The sequence below is a fragment of the Tyto alba genome, unplaced genomic scaffold (genome assembly GCF_018691265.1).
Source record: "Tyto alba isolate M040663 unplaced genomic scaffold, T.alba_DEE_v4.0 Super-Scaffold_16, whole genome shotgun sequence".
Classification (NCBI taxonomy): domain Eukaryota; kingdom Metazoa; phylum Chordata; class Aves; order Strigiformes; family Tytonidae; genus Tyto; species Tyto alba.
Genome location: NW_024881278.1, coordinates 28,168,758 through 28,187,759, shown reverse-complemented (window position 1 = coordinate 28,187,759; position 19,002 = coordinate 28,168,758). Strand labels below are relative to the sequence as shown.

General features: G+C 32.9%; 1 protein-coding gene across 1 annotated transcript in view; it reads left to right on the top strand.

Moving 5' to 3' along the window:
* Nucleotides 1-19,002, top strand: part of DNAH8 (dynein axonemal heavy chain 8) — a 138,695-nt gene that overhangs the window by 49,808 nt on the left and 69,885 nt on the right. The window contains exons 33-48 of the mRNA XM_042789612.1: nt 726-863; nt 2,385-2,625; nt 3,615-3,814; nt 4,166-4,319; nt 4,424-4,587; nt 4,734-4,836; nt 5,418-5,522; nt 5,793-5,954; nt 7,845-8,069; nt 9,107-9,279; nt 11,076-11,254; nt 13,223-13,410; nt 15,350-15,436; nt 15,530-15,637; nt 16,408-16,542; nt 17,168-17,329. Coding sequence (XP_042645546.1) covers nt 726-863; nt 2,385-2,625; nt 3,615-3,814; nt 4,166-4,319; nt 4,424-4,587; nt 4,734-4,836; nt 5,418-5,522; nt 5,793-5,954; nt 7,845-8,069; nt 9,107-9,279; nt 11,076-11,254; nt 13,223-13,410; nt 15,350-15,436; nt 15,530-15,637; nt 16,408-16,542; nt 17,168-17,329 — 2,524 coding nt within the window. The remainder of the gene's footprint in view (nt 1-725; nt 864-2,384; nt 2,626-3,614; nt 3,815-4,165; nt 4,320-4,423; nt 4,588-4,733; nt 4,837-5,417; nt 5,523-5,792; nt 5,955-7,844; nt 8,070-9,106; nt 9,280-11,075; nt 11,255-13,222; nt 13,411-15,349; nt 15,437-15,529; nt 15,638-16,407; nt 16,543-17,167; nt 17,330-19,002) is intronic.

Genomic DNA, 19,002 nt, shown 5'->3' with positions numbered 1-19,002 from the left:
AACAGAAAAATACCAGATTATTTTACTACATGTAAACTACATATAAAGGAGCAGAATATCATATCCTGGGGAATATATATATATATTTGTATATAAGTAGATGAGTACACATAGCATTGTATATTAAGATATGATACAAAGAGCTAACAAGGAAAAGTCAATGAAAGGTCAGTGTATTATCATATATGAAAAATACAACTAGAACTTTTATGAAAGTCTAAAATTTTTTGAGTAGCTGCGCAAATGAGAATCAGATTCTAAAGTTTCTGCACCAGCCATTTCAATGATTTAATGGTGATTCACACCAGATGAGGATCTGACCCTTTCTGACTGTTTTTAGATCAGCATTTTAGTTCAGATTCAGAGAATGCTTCCAAAGTAAATCAACTAATTGTCCCCAGTTGCCACGCTCTGCCTTGCACTGCAGAGCCTGCTCATGGTACATAAGCTAGGTTCCTTATGGATGCGTGGAAGTTTTATAGAACTAGACTAAAACAAAACTTCACCCAAACGTGTTTAGTGTGGATATTAGGTCCTTAACACCAACTGTCTGTTCTTTTTTGTGGAATTTATTCATTAAATGTTCTTTTCTACATTAAAGAAACATAATCTAATCGATCTATCTCAAATTTTTTTGTAGCAATATTACATATACCATGTATTTAACTATTGTAAGATATCCAAGCAGCTGGTTGAAATTATTGATATGATTATTTTTTTCCCAGGAAGGAATTAAGCTTGCTTCAGAAACTGTATGGATTATATGAAACTGTAACAAACAGTATCAATGGTTATTATGAGATACTTTGGACAGATGTAGATATTGAAAAAATTAAAGCTGAACTTCTGGATTTTCAAAACAAGTATGTTCATAGTATGAATTAACTGATATGAAAAGCATTAAGATTTAAGTGACTTCAGTAAAGCTATTTGATATATTTAAATACAAAACTTGAGGTGATATATGCTAATAAAATTTCAGGGATTAAGAATCTTTCAAAGAAGCAAGATATTGACAGATGCCTAATTGGCAGTATCTTGTCTGTGTAAAATGGTATCACCCGGTTCACAAGACTCAATAAGGATAACAGGGCTCCCAGCTCTGGAACTTGAAGCATGTATTCAAAATTTGTTTTTAATTTTTTTTTTTCTGTATCTGATTCCTGAAATTAACTCTTCACTAATGAATGAAAAGAATGGCTGGAAGCAGAGAAATTTATAGGATACTCAGATGTTTTGCCTGGTTTTCTAAGGAAAAAGTTGATCTGTTATGTCACTGGCTGACCACATCTGTGCTCCTCCTTTTCAGGATTCTTGAATATTTTATTTATCTATTTATCTATCTATCTATTTATTTATTTATTTAAATCTATTGGCTAGTTTCAATGTTCAACAAGGCAGATTTCACACAAAATAAATTTAAGTGCCTATGAGTTTTATAAACGTTAAAACTTCACAGTCGTCCAAAAAACAGACATGAAATATTTTTCCCTCTCAGGGAACGGTAGGCAGGTATTAAACATTCTGTTTGACAGCAGCCATGGAGCTAATCAACATGAATGTACTGGCAACCACACGGCACCAACATAGCTCTAAACCAGACAGAGGCTGCTCTGTTGTACCTGATTACAGAAAATATGAAATTATATCAGTGGGAGGTAGAGAGATAAGTGACAAAGGGTTTAAACCCGAGGGAAATATGATCCAGGCTTTATTAATTTTCCTACTAAGGATATATGTTATCATTTACATTAGGACATTCCTACAGTGGGTCAACTGCTTAATTCTTAGTGTGTAGGCTCTGTAAAAGTGTGTCAAGGAGGTGAATATTCATTTAACTATTTTGATGGGCATTTTCCGCATTAGTGTATAATTTTCATTTCTAGATAAATAGTTTCAGGACTACTAATTGAAAGTAGAGGAGAAAGTGGTCATATCTTTCTAATTTTCATGTCTATCTCCAGAGTGGTATGTTAATATATGCCATTTGTGTTACTGGTATTGTAAACTGAAGTAATTATTATATTTGTACAAGCATTACATATGTGAGATTTAACTAATTTTGCTTTGATTTTGTTTACCAATGAAGAGTTCATGATGATAAGCAGCAGATAAGCTATATTTTAATGCAAACTACAATATTTCTGTTTATTTGCAAAGCAATACCAGTGGTTAAAACTGTTAAATATTATGATTTGTTAGTAGGACATTTGCATTAGTTTTTCCTAAAAAGGTAGACTAAATGACACAAACTGGAATTTTACACAGATGTTGACCTCAATAGAATCTACTTCATATCTCCTTGTCTGTTTTTAAAATGTTTAAATAAACCCTATTTTGACAAAAGAGGCACTTACTACTGTATCAATTTAACTCAACTGCAGGTGCCGTAGGCTACCTAAAGGAGTCCAACACTGGCAAACATTTTTAGATCTCAGGAAAACAATTGATGATTTTAGTGAGTCTTGTCCTTTGTTGGAAATGATGACTGACAAAGCAATGAAGCAAAGACACTGGAATCGTATTGCTGAAACAACAGGACATCAATTTGATATAGAATCTGATTCCTTTTGCCTTCGAAACATCATGGAAGCACCAATTCTTAAACACAAAGATGATATTGAGGTAGGTACATACATTTTCCCCTTCTGTGTTCATTTTATATTGTCAAAAAAAATAATATGATTACTTATAAAACGATCACCTTTTAAAAAATTAGTTTTACTTCATTAAAGTCTCAATCAGATCACATTAGTTTAAAATAATTTATATTTTATTTAGAAGTTCTTATCTGTATGAGCAAACACAGAGGTAGCAGCTGGAATCTTTGGACATTTATTTCGAGAAAATCTCTTCACATTCTTCCTGGCCCTATCTTCTATGATTTTTTTAGCCATTTTTAAACAGGGGAAAAACAAAACTTCAGATGATCATGGTCACATAATGTGGTTGCTTTAAAGATCTGTAAATAAATCAGACATTTTAGAGGAAAGCTCTATGCTTTTTAATATGAATAATTCTCTAGATCTTTATAACTTCTGAACCATACAACTTCAAAAGATCCCCCACATAACCTGAAAAAACTCTTAATGGGGTTTGCAAGTTTCATAGGATAAATATGCATTTAAAAACTATTGTTATGGTCATGCTTAATTTATATGGAAGCATTCTAAGGTGATCTGCTTAATTTTGAATTAATCTCTGATTTGAATAGAATGTTGGACTTGATGACCTTTCTAACCTGAAATATTCTTAGATTCTGTGTTTAAATTGAAGTGTGATAAGATTGAGAGTTTGTCTGGTGGTGAGTCTACATCACTAACCTAAACCTTGTAGAAATGATGCTTCAGAAATCTTGCTACACAGAAATAACAAAATATGAAGCCACAGAAATGGTATATCCATGCATTTCCAAGAGTTCATTTTTCAGTTATTTGTATATAATTCCAGTAAAATTAGTAGTGTGATCTCTGCATTTGTGTGACGCATTTCTGTACCATTTTATAAAATTTCATATATTGCTTTAAAATATTCTATTACAACATGTGTAATATTAGGATAGAGTTCATTTCTGAAGTACGTAGGTTCTAAGAAAAAAGATTCTTTCTTTGCAGGATATATGCATATCTGCTACAAAGGAAAAGGATATAGAAGCCAAACTATCTCAAATAGCTGACATTTGGGGAAGCCAAATTCTGAGCTTTTCATCATTCAAAGGGAGAGGAGAGTTACTGCTAAAGGGAACTGAATCATCAGAAATTATAACATTGATGGAAGACAGTTTAATGATTCTTGGCTCTTTACTGACCAATAGGTACTTTTAAATTGATTGTCTATGGTATATTCAGAAACACACTGAGATAGCAACTGTACTATTATTAAGCTAAATCAGCAGTAAATTTGAATGGCATATTATTTTTTAATGAAGAAGAATGTTACCATGTCTAATGAAAAACTTCCTCAAGTGGAAGACTTTAAAGTATTAGTACCAAACTCTTGTCCCAATATATTTCGATGTAATCAAGCTAATAGAAACTTTTCATGAGATTCTTCTTGCTCTAAGTGAAACAAGTGTTGCTTGGTGGCTTTTTTCGCTATTGTAAATATTTATTTTCTAAAAGTTTTATTTAAAAATAAAAAATTTCTGCTTCTCATCCTCTTTTAGATACAATACACAATTTAAAAAAGAAATTCAGAGCTGGATTTATAAACTAAGCAGCTCTACAGACATAATTGAAGAATGGCTGGTTGTGCAGAACCTCTGGATTTATCTTGAAGCTGTTTTTGTAGGGGGAGATATTGCAAAACAGTTACCCCAGGTAAACTTCACAATGCTTGCCTATTGTTGTGTATTAAAAGCTATCTGTATAATAATTTCAAGCAAATTATAGTGTGAAACTGCTTATGTTTTTGTTATGTATAGGAAGCAAAGCGTTTTCAGAATATTGACAAATCGTGGATAAGAATAATGCAGCGAGCTCATGAAAACCCAAATGTAATTAACTGCTGTGTTGGAGATGAGACTATGGAACAACTTCTCCCTCATTTACATGAACAGCTGGAAGTATGTCAGAAATCACTTACAGGGTATGAATTGTTTGATTTTTAATGCATAATTATTTTGTAAATAATTTATATGAAATATTAATAGTATTTCAGTCTTACTTTCACTCTTATGTAGAAAAAAATGAAAAGCTGAAGTATTCTAATAAAAATCTTGTTCAATTTTAAAGATACTTAGAGAAGAAAAGACTACTGTTTCCTAGATTCTTTTTTGTTTCTGATCCTGCCCTTCTTGAAATTCTTGGACAAGCAAGTGATTCTCATACAATTCAGGTACAACATTAGTGATATTTTTCTGCTTATAACAAAAAAAGTAGAATATGGGAAAGCATTTAATAAATTAAAACATAACCATTTTCTTCTTAAAAGCTTTGCTTGGGAAAAATTTTAATTTCTTGCTCTTTAGTCTTTTATAAAATGCTAAATGGATATATGTAAATTAAAAAAAAAATCTTCACAATTCAGAACACTAGAATACAGTCCCATCAAGTGATTTGCTGGTGGTTTCTTTCACAACTAAAGTAACAGAAGTGAACCTGTGAAACTTTCCTGCTTTGCATACTGCAAAATTCATCTAGCTAGTCTGGATTGTTACTGAGGGTTGATTGAGATAAGACAGTTGATCTCACAGAATATCTGTTCTCTGTTTTGCTAGATCACCTCTGGATACTGTAAAAAACCTGCAAATTGAGATAAAATCTTACACAACCATTTCTGTAATTCTTAGCTACAAATGGCCTGAAATTCATGTGTACTTTCAGACGGACCTTTGCAGAACAACCTTATTTGAGATATATTTTTTCGTTGCTAATGTCACATATTTACATTGAATGACTTCTGAATTATCCTTACAGCCACATCTGCTTTCCATATCTGACAATATAAATGAAGTAGAGTTTCACCCAAAGGATTATGATCGCATACTGGCAGTCATATCAAGAGAAGGAGAAAAAATTCAAGTAACACTCTGAATTTTTTTTTTCATAAATGTTAATAATAATTAAATAATTCTATTATTGAACATATAAGTATTAAATTGAATTTTTGTTTATTACAACTGAACCTTTCAAGGATTAGTATAACAAAACTATAATATGTCCTTATTAAATAATTCCTTGTATGTTTATTGAAATTATATCTGTAGTGTCTTGAATATTTAGTAACATTCTTGAACAGAAGTTCAGTAACTATGTTCTATTTTGTACCTTTTATTTTTCTTCATTTTTCAGTTGGACACTTCAGTGATTGCAAAAGGACCAGTAGAACTTTGGTTGCAGGATTTATTGCGTGTGCAGCAGACTTCATTGCATGGCATAATTAGGGCAGCATATTACCAAATTAGTGACCCAGGATATCAGCTGCTGAATTTTCTTAATCAATTCCCAGCACAGGTGAGTTTACAAGATATGGATTTGTGTGTGCAGCCTGGGTTGTGTCAGGGAGGTGGAATGTAAACAGCATATGGGATTGTCTATATAAGGAAGTTTTTGTAGAGAAAACAAGGATAAGGATCTACTCAGTAGAAGGCAATCCCTAATTACTTAAATTTTGGTACCATATATATATAGCATATTTTTCTTGTAATCTACTTTAAAATTACTTTTTTATTCTCTTGGAGAATATAAAGTAGATCTTATATTTTCTGTGATGGATATTGAACCCCTTTCAGATACGTGTGGATTGATTTCTCTCTCATAATTTAAGATTGCAAGAGCTATTATTATGATTATTTATCTCATCATTTGCAAGATTTACCTCATAGTTCATATACTTGTCACTATGGAAATGCAGTCCTAATAGAAGTCTTTCTTGAAGGATTCTAGTTTGCCTAAAGATTTCTCCATCTTACTGATAATTCATAAATTTCATTAATAAGTAATGAATTGTTTCCCATCCTGTACAAATATCGACTCTGTAATTTGCTAATCAGTACAGTTCTGGGTGTAATTTTTGTAGTAGAAATTCTGAGAATATTATAAGTGGCCAATATATTGCTAATTTAAAAAAAAATCAGTACACAAATATTTAATAGAACTATCTTAAAGCTGTATTTATGATGTATTTGTGTGTTATCACAGCAATATTTATTTTAAATGGCCTACTACTTTCCTTTAAACAGATAACAACTGTCTGTCTTGTTTGCATGTCAAACATTTTGAGGTGGCTTTATTACCATCTGCAAAGTTCTTTCCAACATAAACAATTATGTTCAAATAATTGTTTGTGTTAGATGGGTGGGGAGGGAGAAGAAGAAAATTATCTTTCTTCAAGAAATGCAAAGTGCAGAGAAAGAAAAGCTGTGTTATAAGACAGAGAAGAAATTGGGAAAAATGGGAAAAATACTGAGAAATATTTGATGTGTTTTCATTCCTTCAAACTGCCTTTTTCCTGTCTCAGATACTTCTGTTATGGGTAGCATGAAAAAGTCACATCCAAAATTTTTTTTTTTTTTTTTAACTCTAATTGGTCATCCTAAATGAATTTGTTTTAGATTCTACTGGTGATAGCACAATGATTATAAAATGGTGAGATATTTCTTGCTACACAATCTCTGTAACCATGAACTCACCACAGGTATAGGGAGATAGAAAAGTAGAAAGAGTGTGTGAGTCAAATTTTTAGGTCTTGGTCCTCTGTGAATGTAGAAATGTGGCGGGGAAGGGTATTGATACAGTTCTCATCTATCCTGTTTTGTCATGGAAGTGCCTGATATTGTAAATCAAAATCAGTCTGACACTGTAGTTTACACAAAATATCTTATAACTCTAGATTTATTTGGAAGCAAAATAACTCGTAGTTCAATATGCTCTAGGCAGTACTCCAGTAACGACAGCATGTTGGAAAGATAGCAGTCTGTCCCATGTTCAGTAGAAGTGCACAGCATTTTTTTTTTTTAATGTTCTTTAATTAGCTATGAATTGGCAATAGGAAATTTTCAGAAGGACTTCTCCCCACAATTTAAGACCTGTTTATGTTTGTGATACTGGAGTACACTAGGGAATTGGGAGTGAAACTGAGACTCATCCTTAATTTGTGTGTATCTCAGTATGTGACAAATGTTCATAAAAGTTTTTAAATGTTTTCTCAGGAGTTTCCAGTACCACAGCAGAGCCCGTTAACTCAGGCACGATATTCTGGTGAATTAACATTGTTCTGGATGTAGTGATAATTTAGGACTCTACACCATAATTTATTGTTCCTATTATACGTAAGGCTTCTATAATAAGGCTAGTGTTTGACAAGTGATTCTTTTGTATTTTTTTCACATATTAAACTTGTAGGTTGGATTATTGGGTATTCAAATGTTGTGGACACATGATTCGGAAGAAGCTCTACAGAATGCTAAAGAGGACAGAAAAATCATGCAAGTAACCAATGGGAGATTTCTGGAGATTCTGAATATGTTGATTAGCCAGACCACACATGATCTTTCCAAGTTTGACAGAGTGAAATTTGAAACACTTATTACCATTCATGTTCATCAGTGTGATATTTTTGATGATTTGGTAAAGTATAGATTTTGATTTCTGACAATTAAATGCATTTTCTATTGTCATAATTTTTCTTATATATAGTAGCTAGTTACATGTGTACGTATGTGTTTATAAGACAGAGATGTCCATAATCTCACCATAGTAAAAATAGTATATTTTTGCTTAAACTAGAATAAAATCTATCAGGTTTGTCATCTAAATATTTTCTCCAAATTTTTGCACTTTTCTTAAAATATTTCAGTTTTCCACTTCTTACAGAATTGTTTTGATAGTCAAAAAACTTATAATGTGTCCTTTCTTTGAAAAACCATTGTATTACTCTCATAACTAAAAAAGTTGAGTCTGCTGAGGGTATTGTAGCTTTATCATCATAGGTAATTTCCTCCTGGCTTGTTACAGAATCTCAGCAGTTGCCACGAGGCTGCATTTTAGCCCCACTCATTCCAGAGTTACAGCAATGATAGCAACATCTTCTATATCTCCTTGTTTCTTCTTTCTGCCTCTACTGCTTTGGAGAGTAGGCTACTGGGATTCTCTTTCTGGTTCATAAGGAGAATACATAGAAGATAAACAAACAAAAAACCCTACTAAAATCAATAGAAAATACCATTCCTATCCTTCAACGTTTTAGACTGTTCTAAATTGTTTACATTCCTTTATTCTTTGAGGAATTCCATCCCTCAACACTACATCTCTCACATATTTTTACTGCTGATGACACAAGCTTATTAGGTTCTACACAATTTGCCTTCCATGACTCAGATCCTTCTTTCATCATGCCCTTTGTTCCAATGTGTTTGGTGGATTTAGCAGTGTATGTTTTTCTAATTTCACTTGGAGGCTGAGCTGCACTGCCAAAGCAATTCAGGATTTACTTGATTAACACAGATTTTGTGATGATCAGGTAAAGTGATCAGGACATTTTTAAATATCAGTTTAGCATACATCTGAACATGTTCTTACACAAGTAAGCATTTTAACACAGCTATCAAAGACAATAAATGCGGATGCTCAGTTATAACATATACATGTATTTACTTCCTTTTAAGGTAAAAATGCACATCAAATCACCAACTGATTTCGAATGGTTAAAGCAGTCTAGATTCTACTTTAAAGAGGATTTTGATCAAGTCCTGGTATCCATTACAGATGTTGATTTTGTTTACCAAAATGAATTTCTGGGTTGCACTGATCGTCTGGTTATAACACCTCTTACAGACAGGTTAGAATAGCAATTATACATAATGAATACTTTTAATATATATATTGTTTATTTATCATGTATCTTCAAAGAGGTACATTCTGAATTAAGTCCTGTGTGGTCTAAGTCATTCATTAAAAGCTTCTTATACATTTGCTTAATCATACTCTTTTAGAAAAGGTAAAATAGAGTCTCACTAATTTGTACACTCAGTAATTCCTAGAAAAGTTTTATCACTGCTCAGTCTTAAAAAAAAAATAGTAACTGAAATGAATAATTTTAAGGTTATATAGCAATGTATAGTTTAGCAGTATTTCTACTCTGAAGGTCAAATATATCAAATTCTGTAATAAGGGTTTCTGTAAAGATTTTGTGGCTACCAATGTCTTTGAAAGTCTAAGACAACCAGTCAGTGTCTGCCATCTTATTAGTACTGTGAAACAGTTTACATTTGGCCATAAAGAATCTAGATGCTGACAAAGTTCCAGCTGTATTCACTCACCTGTCATTTTTCTATAGCTAGGCAAGCAAATGGCCATTAATTTGGTTTCAGATGTGGCTTAACAATGAGAACTATTTTTCTTTTTTCCACTTGGGGATTTCTTGGCTGCTTTTCTTGTCAAAATTCTTCCACTATTTATTAATTTTTTTGAGATGTCACTTTTGACCAAAGGAGAAAATAGGTCAAACCATACTTGCAAAAAGATCCCCTCAAGAAACAAAAATAACTTCCAACCTACAATCAATTACTTTGCTGCCTGTGTGGAGTATGGGTCTGTACAGCTTTTTGAACACCTTTATTTCTCCAGAAGAGGTAGGACTGCTATTGTGACAGTACGGAAAGTTCGGTACATTTCTACAGTGAACTGTACTGACCTCAACAATCAAGTATTTTTGATGTAAAATGGTAAACTCTGCTCCCAAATTTGCCCTGACCCCAATAGAACTGTGAAGTAAAACTTTTATGTCACTTTAAAGTTTCTTATCATTAGAAAATTTAACATTCCTATGGTTAGAAAACATCAAGGTCCATGCAGTGCAAGATTAGCATAATGTATTATAATAATTCAAGCTAAACTTTAGAAATCAGTTAGTTGTTAAACTCTGTTCAATTATGGATTAAAACCGGAAATACTTCGGTTAGAAATGCGTTCAGAATATGTTGAGTTGTTTTGACTGTGAAGATATCCCATCATTTTTATAGGAACTTTGTAATTTAATTCCTTTAATGTTACTGTTCCATACGTTACCATGAATGAAAATCAAAACTAAGACTCACATATAACTAAAACTGCAGACTAAATTTTTTAAGGCTTAAAACCCCTAAGCTTTACATTTTTTTTTTTTTAATTGTAAATATTTTTTACCCATAATTGTGGAAGGGGCTATATATCCTTATTATTTCACAGCTGAGAATTTAGACAAAGGTAACCTAACCTACTGAAACGTGTACAGAATAAGACACTGCAAAATATGATGAGATGGCAGAATTCAACAGCAAAATCTGCTCTTTATAGCTGCAAAAAGAGTTAATGACAATTAAATTCCTTTATGTGGTGTTCATGAAATTTTTAGCTCACCTAATATTTAAAGTTTGTAACAAACTAGATTAACAACCGCTAAATTTTTTTTGCTTTTATAAATAATATTTAAATGCTGCATTTTGTGACTTTTACCACTCTGAACTTCCTGTGTTCATGGAAATCAATGGAATTGCTTTATGAAGAAGTAATGTTGCATAATTCACTGTTATCTTACATTTATGCACATATATCTTTCATATGATTTAATAAATTAATATTAATTGACATTTATAGGTGCTATATAACTTTAGCACAGGCTTTGGGAATGAACATGGGAGGAGCTCCAGCAGGACCAGCTGGAACCGGTAAAACAGAAACGACGAAAGACATGGGGAAGGCTCTGGGAAAATATGTAGTAGTCTTTAACTGCTCTGATCAAATGGACTTCAGAGGTTTGGGTAGGATTTTCAAAGGTAAGAATTTGTCATGTATGATAGAAGAGACCTCCACAGGTCATTTAGCAGGTGAAGTTAGAGCATGCTGCTCAGGACCTTTATTCACGTTGGGTTTTGAGTATCTCCAGGGATAGACATTCCACACCACCTCTGGGCCCCTGTTCATGTGTTTGACCATCCTCATGGTAACATTTTTTACATTTCCACTGACTTGGAATTTCCCACATTGAAACCTGTGTCCATCGTCTCCACCTTCCACTGCACCTCTGAGAAGACTCTGGCTCCAATTTCTCAGTACCTCCTAGTACCTAGTTATGAACAGCAACAGGCTTTCCCCTTAGTGTTCTCTTCAGGCTCAACAAATTGCGTTCTCTCAGCCTCTCCCTCTGTGACATGTCCTCCAACCACTGACTATCGTGGCAGCCATCTGCTGGACTCATGCAAGTATATCAAAGTTTCCCCTCTATTGCTAAACCCCAAACTGAACACAGTACTCCAGCTGCTCTCTCACAAGTGCAGAGAAGAGGCAAACAATGGTTTTCTTCAACCTGCTGGCTACACTCTTGCCCAATATGCAGTTGGTTTCCTTTGCTACAAGGGCATAATTCTGATTCATGATCAGTTAGTTGTTAGGCAGGACAGCAGGTCATTTTCTTCAAAACTGCCTTGTAGCCAGTCAGCACTGAGCATGCACTGCTGCATAGAGTTATTCAGTTCCAGATAAAGGACTTGAACTTTGTGAGGTTTCTGTCATCTCATTTTTCAAAGTTATGGTGTTGTATGTATTAAGAAGCAAGGGGTGAAACTATTAGTTTTTTTAACACATATTTTTTTTAAGCAAGCAAATAATTGTGACATAAAAGTGCCTGAAGCTGGAGGTTTATAAACATACTGCCCCTTTGAAAGTCAAACTATTAAATTTTTTTAAAAAAGCTTTGAACACATGACAGAATCCCTTTAAGATGATTTAGCCTTACCTGCCTAACAATGATATACCCTGAATAAATTGGATAAATTTTTCACTTTTAAATAGCTGTCTTTCAGTATATATGAAAGAAAACTACTGCCTACTGGTACTTTCATATCATTTGGAAAAAAGTGCTGCTACCAGTTTTTCATAAAATATTGCTAAAGGAGCAACAATTCTCTTAGCTGTTATTAAATACATGTTACTTCTCCAAACTGAAATTAGGCAACTGTGAAATTAATCCTTTATAAAAATGTTATTGTTGTTAGAAAAATGCTTCTAGATTTCTCTTTCCGTTTAATTTTCTTTCTCTTTCTTTCTCTCCTTCTTTCACAGACAAGTTCACACAGAGCACTGTCCACACTTCACATGCTGTTAATATGCTGTACCATTACGTGGAAAGCCTGAAGTTTAGTGTGGACTTAAAATCAAAATGCATAAGCATAGAGATATATGATTTAAGATTAATATTTTCTGTCTTGCAAAATTCAGTTTTATTTAAACCCCAAGTTAGTCCAAAATTAATTTCAATTTTTAATTTTAATCTTTATGATTTTTAAGAGGCAAGTAAAAAGTAATTTATAATAAAAAAATAAAAAACTTGGGAGTTTTGGAGGTTTTTTGCTGTGACATTTAGGGTTAGTCTTCTGAGCTCTAAGTCACTTATTTTTATTTTTTAGATTAACAATACCGCTTTTTGCAAATAATTTAATTGCCACTTTTCAATAAAAGGATACATTCACGGAAAGATCTGGATGAAAGATCTGCCAAATGCCCCAAGATATTGAAAGATTTTTTTCTGATTTTGATTCACTTTTAATCATTTTGTATAAATCAACTAGTATTTATTCAGGTTGATACGAAAACAGTCAGGTGGCTTGCAAGAAGAAAAGCCTTGGCTATAGGGCAATTAATAATACTAATCTTATTTAATTATTTGAAGGAAAAGTCACCTAGTTCAGATATCCCAAATATGCATGAAGAACAATAGATAATAAATTTTTCTGTCCCTGTTTTAGGTCTTGCACAGTCTGGATCTTGGGGATGTTTTGATGAATTCAACCGAATTGAGTTGCCTGTCTTGTCAGTAGCAGCGCAACAAATCTATATTATTTTAACAGCAAGAAAAGAAAGAAAAAAGCAGTTCATTTTTTCTGATGGAGATTGTGTAGATTTAAATCCAGAGTTTGGAATTTTCCTAACAATGGTAAATGTAGCAATAATTCCAGAGAACTATCAAGTTACAGTATATACAAGTTAATTAAATGACAAGGTGAAAAGAAATTATTTTATTAATTAAGTAATGCTGTTGCTATAGAATTAGACTAAACTACTGGAACACATAAATAATCTGATTATTCATGAGTTGCATGCTTTCATTTTTACTTTAAAATTATTGACAAGTTTCATAATCATGTCCCTTCACAACTGTACTGCAGTTCGTTGTGTAGACTAAGAGTCTGGCCAAACTTCCAGAATTCTCTGTGCTCACTGAGAGGACTGAAACACTAATATGCTTTACTACTTAGGTTGAAAATCTTTAACAGTATTAGTGAGAAGGATACTGTAGGAAAAAAAAAAAAAAAGAGCATTCACTTAAAGCAGGAGATACAGGAAAGACATTTTTCAAGGATAAATGCCTTGTCTAATGTATATTTTACATGGCTATATAAAAAGAAATCTTCAAGCTGATGTACGGAAGACAAGTATGGTGATTCTGGAATAAACCACCATCGTTGTACTGTGGTGACAACAGACCTTTTCAAAACCTGTGCAAAAAATAATCAAGTCCTTTCATTTGTTGATACAAGATTTGTCTAAACTGGTAAATACAATGCTGGATGTCCAGTTTTAGCCTTCTGTGGCAAAGGGGCCCATTCTGCTCTGTGTGGCAATCCTGGAATCACTGTGGGCATTATGACAGGACTGTGCTTCTTACAACATGAAGTTTTTACAGGTGGTGTTTGAGATGTATTGTTCCCTTATAATTACTACTTTTGAAAAAGACTTGAATATATATAGATCAAAGTTAGGTCCCACAGCTGAATGGATAACCTGCTCAAAAAAGATATGCAAGACAGTATGTATAATTTTATACCAATTACCAACCATTACCCAAGGGAGAAACACAAACTCCTGGATCTAGAATATTAACTTTCAGAGTATGCTGTCTTGTTGCCATAGAGTTCCTGAGGCTTCATAACACTAATTCCTGTAATCTCATGGGCAGGGAACTGTATAGCGTATGTTTCCTAATGCCAAGATAGATGGCAATTCAAGATTACATTATGGGAAATTAAAATCTTCATCTGCATGTTCGAGTGCAAGATAATAACTGAGGAAGTCATAAATATCCTTTGACCATTTCTAATTTCTTAAATGTCACCTTATGTTTCCAGAAATCTTTTATTAGTCAAATTTCTTGCTCATTAAAATTTTCCTTCATATGATATTGTTGTGAAGTTTTCATGGTTTAGTTCTGTTTACTGTGTTATTTTTACTGTGTCAATACAAAATATACTCTGCATATTCTTGAGCCATTATTAAAATCAGTTCTGTTGCTAAAAGAGAATTACAATTTCTTATATGATTCTTAACTCAGCAGATGAGATTCACTCACAAACTATTAAACATTCAATGAGATTCTGTACTTTAAGAGTAGCCTTTTAGACAGAAGAACTAGAGAAGGGCATCCTAATATTTCTTCACTGTAATCTGCTTGTTATCCTATTATTAATATTAATTATTAATATAGTTAATATTAATATTTCAGATCTTGCTAGACACTGAATTTTTAATATATTACAAAATCTATGTCTTCTGCAAAAAGGTAATAAAAACTTTATTCACATTGGGAATGCGCTAGAAGAAATCAAACTACTAGATTGTATTCCATGAAATTTTAAAATTCTGATTGTTGGCTTGCTATGATAAAGAAATTCAGCTATTACTATGGCAATTATGCATAGGTTATTAAATTCATAGTTATAGTTGAAGTTTTTTCTTCACATTTTAATCATTAGTAGACAAGAGTTCTAATTCTAAATAGATCTAGGTATTTATGCATAAGTTTACTTTTATTGAACAATAAAAAGGGTGTTATTTTGACTATTATCAATAATAATGAAGTATGTTTTCTTATATAGAATCCTGGATATGCTGGGCGTCAAGAACTGCCAGAAAATCTCAAAATTCAGTTTAGAACTGTTGCAATGATGGTTCCAGATAGACAGGTATAATTACACACTGAATTGACAGTGTGCTTTACTTTGCTTACTTATCTTCAGAAAAACTAATGGAATTTCTAAAAAAAAAATGTATTTCAGATAATTATAAGAGTTAAGCTTGCAAGTTATGGATTTATTGATAATGTGATCCTGTCCCAGAAATTCTTTGTTCTTTATCAACTTTGTGAGGAGCAGCTCACTAAGCAGGTAGTGTTAAGTATTCCCTTTGTCTTCGTATTTACACAATACAACTGCTTAAGTTTTGGTTCATGCAGATTGTTTTTGAAGCATCACTTTTATGCTTTTTACAAAATATTGAAGTAGTTTAAATATAATTCAAACAAATATCTTTTTTTTTTTTTTTAACAAATAACCTTGTTAATTCATGTATATGTAGTCACATACATAGAGCTGTTTTGTTAAAGAATGATAGTTAGTAGTTGCATGTGCATGAGATTCTCTGCCTAAATGTGGCAGTCAGGTAAAAATCTGGTGATGTCAATCTTTCTGTGAGAAGTATCTAGGACTAGAGAAAGTATTTGGAAATTGGAAACCACAGGAGGAATGTCTCAAATTTTATTTAAGTTGCCCTTCTTCCCATAGCACCGCTTTGATCTGAAGTCTTGTCTTTAAGCTGGCTCAGTTGTCAAGACTCAGTCTGGAATGGAACTATTATTTTTCTTGAACCCTGCTATACAGAGTTACAAAAGAATTTCTATATGGCATTATAAAGTCAATAAAATTTAAATTAGAAAAGAAAAACCTTATAACCTCTCCCACCCTTTCCAGTAAATAACCTTATTATCCTTCATTTATTTTAATAGAATAATTCCTAAACAACAGCAACAATTCCTATTTTAGCTACCTTTTCCAGGCAGGGAAACTATATTGTACGGTATGCAAGTAAGGTTTGACATACTGATTAAATAAAGCTGCAGAACTTGTTACTGATGCATAAGCCTTTTCCTGTTCTGTAGGTCCATTATGACTTTGGTCTGAGGAATATCCTTTCAGTACTGAGGACTCTTGGATCTCAAAAGAGGGCCAGGCCAAATGAAAGCGAATTAAGTATTGTTATGAGAGGGCTAAGAGATATGAATCTTTCTAAGCTGGTAAGAATCTAATTTAATATTTTAGCACTACGTAGAGGAAAGTCTACTAGATATTTCCTGGGGGTTTTGTAGAAGATGAGAAAAAATCTCAAACATCTTTTTCTTTAAAAACTGAAATACGTTTATCATCATATTATCATTAAAGAACAATGTGAGTTTATTAGACTTGTAAACAGTGCTCAGGATGCAAAGGTTCAAAGAGGTTAATAGTGTCTTAGCTGTGATTGTGACATTATATGTGCTGACTTGTGTACAGACTGTTTACTGTACCATAAATAAACTGAATAATTCAAGTATCCACTAAATTAGACTTTTAAAGATTTCATTTCAGATAGGATGTTCTTTCCAATATATGCTACAAGTGTTTTACAAATAGATTTCACTACTCAGTGGGAAATTTCTTTCAGTTTTGAATTTAGTTCTCACACGGCATATGGATGACATTTTGAAAATACTATTTTTGTAGTGAGCTGTCCTGTTGACTGGCTGTGTTTATGAACATAAGCAGCTGTATTTAGAAAATATATTCTTATTGTTTATTATTTTAAAATAGAGATTAATTTTAGTTTGAGAACATTCTTTGGATAACCATGCTTTAAGCGCTTAATAACTTTTTTTGTTTCAGATAGATGAAGATGAGCCTTTGTTTCTCAGTCTTATCAATGATCTCTTTCTGGGGTTACAGTTGGACAGTAATACCTATGCTGAGCTTCAGACTGCAGTAGCTAATCAGGTTGAAGAGGCAGGTTTGATTAACCATCCACCATGGAATCTTAAGCTTGTTCAGGTAAAACTTTTTTTTTCCAAAACATTTTTAGCAACAGGAGTCAGAACACCATTTTAGTAGTCAAGCCACTGTCCCACTCAAGGACCTGTGCTTCTAGTATGGAAAAAACAGAGGTTGTGTGTATATCACATTAAGGAAGACCAATTAAAGGGATTTATGTTTTTATTTCTTTAAATTATCTAGAAGAAGAATAAAATAAAAAAAAAAAAACACAACAACTTTAAAGCATGCTATTAGCCCAGCCCTAACCCAGATATGGTAGTGCATCTAAGTTATCTGAATGAATCAGCAAGGCACCATCATGGGTGTCTAACATGAGTTTCTTAGACTAGAATAGGGACAGTAGAGCAGAAGGAGGACTGGGAAGCAACTTGAAGGCCAAAGCACTAAATAAAGAGTGAGAAGAAACATAGCCAGGGCACAACTCCTGCTAAATAGGAGACTTTTATAAGCACAAAGAAAAATATAAGAGGTATGTATTTCTGACTTAAATATGTTTCTGTAATAAAGAAGAATTTTCATGATGAGTTTGAGCAGGCATTGTAGTAAACAAAGGTTTTTCTCACACAAGTTTTGAGAACCTATACACTGTTTGAGTAATCATCCAGTTTACCTGTATTGAGTTGAAAGCACTAAAGTATAAGGATGTATAGAGCATATATGTCTTAGCCATATGCTATGAGAAGCTTATGGAAACCTATAACAAGGTTAAGCATGCAACTGAACATGCATATAGGTACTATAAAATGAAAGAACTAAAGATAGTGTCAGTAACAAGAATGGCACTGTTATACAAAGGGAATTGCTCTCTCAAGGGCATGTGTGACTGAAAGATTAATGCTATAAAGAGATTCAGAGTCTTTCTAGACTACAAGATGTGAACAAGCCCAGCTACTGTCAATTTGTATCTGTACTGTTCAAAGCTAGCATCTTCCTGAAGTGCATTAGCCGCCTGAACACTGTGGAAAGACCTCTACCTAATTGGAATATGTATCCCTCTGCTACCTGCATGCAAGAGTTTTAGTAAAAAAGAGTAAGAAAATACATCGAGTCTGAATGAGAGGATGTGTAGCAAAAAGTTGCAAACAACATTGTTTACATAAAACAAAGAGTGGCTTAGTTTTGACATGAAAAACCTTTGGTTCTTGCCACTTGATGAATAAAGAAACAGAGCGTGTGTGCTGGCAGCTTGCAAGGAGTGTAATATGTTTTGTTTACCTTACAAGCTCTTCAGACCTGGAGTGTGTTCTGATTGAAAAACAAAATAAAGAAAATTGTTAAGGTGTTGCCAAAAATTGTTTTGACTTTAGAATATTTGTAAGACATTATGTTTAGTAAAATAATGATTTCATTATTAAACTGTAATTTTGGATTATGGTAATTTGTGTTTAGTGTGGGATAATCTTTATGATGTGTTGATGATTAACGAATATGTAGTTATTTCATATGAAGGAAAAAGGTGCTTAATTGGCCTCTTGGACCTGTAATCCAACACAACATTTAAGTGGTTGACAGCTGTACCTCTGACATGCAATCATGTTTTAAACTAACTTTGTATTTATTACTAAAGACAGTTAACTCATGTTCTGATGATCTTTACACCAACACACTTCCCTATACCCATTGCTCTCTAAAGAGCGAACTTAACTAATGCAGCAGACTAACAACTCAAG